Source organism: Austrofundulus limnaeus, unplaced genomic scaffold, assembly GCF_001266775.1.
Source record: "Austrofundulus limnaeus strain Quisiro unplaced genomic scaffold, Austrofundulus_limnaeus-1.0 Scaffold200, whole genome shotgun sequence".
In the NCBI taxonomy this organism is placed as follows: domain Eukaryota; kingdom Metazoa; phylum Chordata; class Actinopteri; order Cyprinodontiformes; family Rivulidae; genus Austrofundulus; species Austrofundulus limnaeus.
In genome coordinates this window covers 32288-36600 of record NW_013952602.1, presented here as the reverse complement: position 1 = coordinate 36600, position 4313 = coordinate 32288, and the positions used below count along the sequence as shown (strand labels likewise).

Here is a 4313-nt window from a genome sequence, read left to right as displayed (position 1 = left end):
TTAGTCACATGCAAAAGAGGGCCATCGCCTAACAATAGGCTTGATTAGCCCTATTGTTCATAGAGGGTCATGTGCCCCATCACCTGACTTATTGGTTTGGATGCTTCAGCTGTGGTTCTTTGGTTTTTTGTTATGTGTATGTAGTGAGTGCAAGCGRGGTTCAACGTCCCCTTGTTTTTGTCTCTCTTTCCCTATTTGTGTTGGGTATCGTTGGGGCCTTGATGCATTTAAAGACATTAAGTAATCCATTTTTTAAAAACTGACATGTAGTATTTATTCTAATAAAACAAGAACGCTGTCGAAAATGTCAGTATTACTTCTGAAGCAGAGAAGCTATTGCAACGATGAGTTGTTTTTCCTTTTTGAACAAATTAATTTTTGTTTTGTTCATTTTGTTCTGCGCCGTATCGAAGTGAAGATGTCTGGGATTCATTTGTTTGTGTCTGACGATGCCGACACTAAAGACCTTRTTGTGTCCATCTCCTGTAGTGTTGGTACGTCGGTGTGTGAGAGCCTCGGCTTAATCAGGGGGTCTGAGCTGAAACCTTCCTGCCTCTATTAGAGCCCATTAGCGTCATCATTAAGATAACCCGGCGCTCGCCGTGGCCCTGGTGGAGCAGCATTAATATAAGGAAGCCCCCTCTATCTCTTAGCGGTTGTGTTGAGATTTCCTTTAGTATTACTCGCCTTGCATTGTGTCTGAGAGAACCTGTTGCCATGGCAACATCACCCAGCAGCGACATCATTTCGACTGTGGATATTTGCTTCTTCGCCTCTGTTTGTGTGTCGATGCCTGTCTCTCTCTCTCTTTGCCTCGAGTCTTCCTTTTTTTTTTTTTTTTTTTACTTTTTTTTCCTTGCGGCAAAAAAGAGCGTGACAGTTTAATCCAAATCCCAGACCCTTATAATTCGGGAGGTCTATAAATGCCTGAACCCTGGAATTTATTTGAAAATCATGACACCTTCGCTGGCCCCAGTCCTCCTGTAAATGCAGAGGATGGGGGGGCCCTCAACAAATAAAAAAAATTAAAGCTTTGCCCTGCCTCTTTTATTGGCCTTTTTATGGACGCGAGGATCCTTGAAAGATTAAGCGGGCTGTTAATGGGGACTGGATATTCCATTAGTGTGCAGCTTGTCGAGTTCTCACTGGCCTGACAGCGGCTTCCAGCTCTTCTCTTTTTTTTTTTTTTTTTTTGTTACCGTCAAGAATGCCTACAGCGCTTTTTAAATCGAAACACTAGTAAGCCTTTTGACTGAAGTACCGTTGCATTGTGGCTGCAGATTAGAACGACCGTTTTCTTTCTCTCTCTGCTTCACATCTGAACACCTTCTTTCTCCGGTAGTTTTCTGCACTGAACGTGCTTGGCGTTGTATTTCCACCAGTAGCAGCTTAGATTCGCTAAAGGCCTATTTTTGCTATTAGCACAATCATTTCCTCAAACTTGATTTCCATTTGACCCATTTTGCATTTGATTCACTTCCCAGAAAAGCAGAAATATCACCAGATCTCTTGTGTTTTTTTAATAACATCCATAAAGGCTTTGATATTTTGTTCATGAAAGATGTCAAGATGCTGCATTTACTGCCACTTTGATTTTCTTGCTACAAAAGTGCATAATTACAGTGATTAAACTGCAAACGTGAAAGTATGAAAAGTCATTCAGAGGAATGATGATAATAAAAGCTTATTCTGTGTTGAAAAGACCCCTGATTTATAGTACAGACGACGTGGGCCAAGCTCGGAATGCTTTTGCTGTGGTTTCCCATATCCCCTAAAAGAACAGGAAGCCAGGCTGGAACAACCCAGTGACAGAGAGGCCACGATCTCACTTCACAGCACAATTGAAACATAATTATTTCATGCCAGATTGTGTGCTCAGCAAAGCCCTGAATGGGCACTGACATTTAACTTTAATTAGCTGTGATTTATTCATACTGACTAGATCGCAGGAAGAAATTGGATCATCTGATTATAGTCAAGCATGAAAATGCCCTGATTAAACACTTAATGGAACCTAGGGAGAGAAAACAAGAGAAACCTTGCACAGGGAACACTTAGACAACATTATAAAGGAGGAAAGGGAGCGGCTTTTTACTTCATCAAGGGTGATCATTGATTAAGAATACTTTTTTTAAACACAGCAGCTAACGGTTATCCTCTTCCAACAAACACTGCTGCTTTGGAATATAATTAAGAAGTGGCTCAAAATCTAAAACTGTTTTTTTTAGTCTAGTTCAATTTTAATCCTACAATTTGTTTTAAATTTCTTCTCAGGTGTGCCGACGAATGAGAGTCCCGAGTCCAGGACCTGTAGCTCAGCCAAAGTCTCAGGACTCCAGCGCAGCCAGGAGCAGAGCAACACCGAGGTGCCCTTTGCACCTCCCGTGCCCAGCCCCACCCCGGCTTCGGCGCCCACGGGCTCCCCTGCGCCAGCGGCGGCAGCGGCACCCCCAGAACCCCGTGGGTCCCGCCTTCCCACGCCTCCTCTCGGTGTCAAGAAAGAACAGCCACCTCCACCCCCACCAGTCCCGACCCCGCCCCTGCTGAAGGCGCCGCCCCACCTCCAGCTTCACCCTCCCCATCCGCACGCACTCCAGGATCCCCGCGTCCTTCCTCCCCCGCCGCACCACGCGCGGCCCGTCATCAGCCACCAGGTGCATCACCCGCTGCAGTACGGCCTCCACGACCTCAGGTGACGTCCGGCTTCCGCCTCATCGGTTTCTGCGCCGCAAACCTTTCAAACACACCAATAAAATCAAAGAACTGAGAGTGAAAATGTGCCAAACACACACACACACACACACACACAGTGTTGGCAGCAGGTCGAGCAACGGTTCATCTTCTGGCAGCTGAGGTGTGTGAGAGTCCACGTCTGTGCCAAAAACTAACAGAAAGAAATCGACACTTCCAGGAAGATTCCTTCACTYTCAGATTTACCTTTTCAAGTGTTTTAACGTCGCAGACACAAACATCTAGTGTTGTCAGTGATGAACTACATGCAGGAATTTCCAAATTACTCACTCACTCACTCATTCCTTTTGGACATGCCTAATCCTGATCAGGGATTAAAGGGGAGGTTGTGGGACTGGAACGTACCCCAGCAGATATAGGGGTACATTCAGGACAAGTCACCAGGACCAACTCAAAGAGACACCTAAAAACATTATTACACCACAGTCGACTCATTTCCAAATGAAAATATACTTCAGTAGCTAATTATTGATTTTCAYCCCACCAGGTGACAATCAGGAGTCTAATTTATTGTTATTCAGTAAGCAGGGCTGCAAACTTCCTCATCTTTTTCTTGATCCAGTATAAAAATTGTTCTTTAGTTGATAAAAGTGTAAAACTTATGATAGGCGTAACTGAACAGCTGCCAGAAAGACTGTCCATGTTTAATATAATAAAACTCAGAACCTGTGGATGTATTTATTTGTCATTGTTGTATTTTTTTAWTAGAATATTCTGTCTTCTTATTTTGAAACCTACAGCCACAGAAGCAGTCCAGTGGGTCTCACCAGGCAACACCTGCCTACGTCCCCTCACCACCACCTGAGTGGGCTCCCATCTTCAGCTCCCAGTTTGCCTTTGTCCATAGCCAATCTATCTACCTCGCACTATTCCTCCTTACGGAGCCCCGCTCATCGCCATTCGGCCATGTTTGCAACCCCAGCCACACTGCCGCCACCACCGACCTTACCGACCAACAGCTTAGTGGTGCCTGGACACCCTGCCGGCACCCCCTACCCAGGTAAAGCTGCACACCTAGCTTCTCTGCAGATAAAAGCTTTTGGTTCAATTTAATAATTTTACAGTATGGTTAGTTCTTTCGTTTTTTTCCTTTTCAAAATAAAATGAATAATCTAGTGTTATTTTAGGGGTTTTTCTTTTAAAACTAAATTWAAAAATGACAATTGCGAAATTAAAAAGGCTCCTTTTTATGGTTATAGCAAAGACAACCTTTATATTTTGTTAGTGCACTATTTGTTACTTTCTGGCAGAACTGGAAATCCTCATGGCTTGAACTCCTTGTGCATTATGTTTTTACTTAGTACTTTAGAAACAGCCTTTTTACAGCTTACACATCCTGAAAGCTGTTTTACTGTGAAAAGAATTGGTTTAATATTCCAAGTTATGCAGAATTGAATTTGAGTGAAGCCATCRCTAATACCTTTAGGACCAGTTTTTGTTCTTTAGCGGTCTTCCAKCCTCTGTAAACACCTGTTCATTGGCGATTTCCATCATTTACAGTATTGCTACATATTAAAACAAAAAAAAACAGATATTTTATTTTGGATTTAAATAGCTAAATC

At 43.4% G+C, this 4313-nt stretch overlaps 1 protein-coding gene across 13 annotated transcripts in view; it reads left to right on the top strand.

The window, feature by feature from the left end:
* fbrsl1 (fibrosin-like 1) overlaps window positions 1–4313 on the top strand; it is a gene marked incomplete at its 5' end in the record, with an annotated part of 231453 nt that overhangs the window by 206938 nt on the left and 20202 nt on the right. For all 13 annotated transcript variants that reach the window (XM_014018722.1, XM_014018716.1, XM_014018717.1 and 10 more), the window contains 2 exon segments: window positions 2275–2692; window positions 3492–3751. In XM_014018722.1, coding sequence (XP_013874176.1) covers window positions 2275–2692; window positions 3492–3751 — 678 coding nt within the window.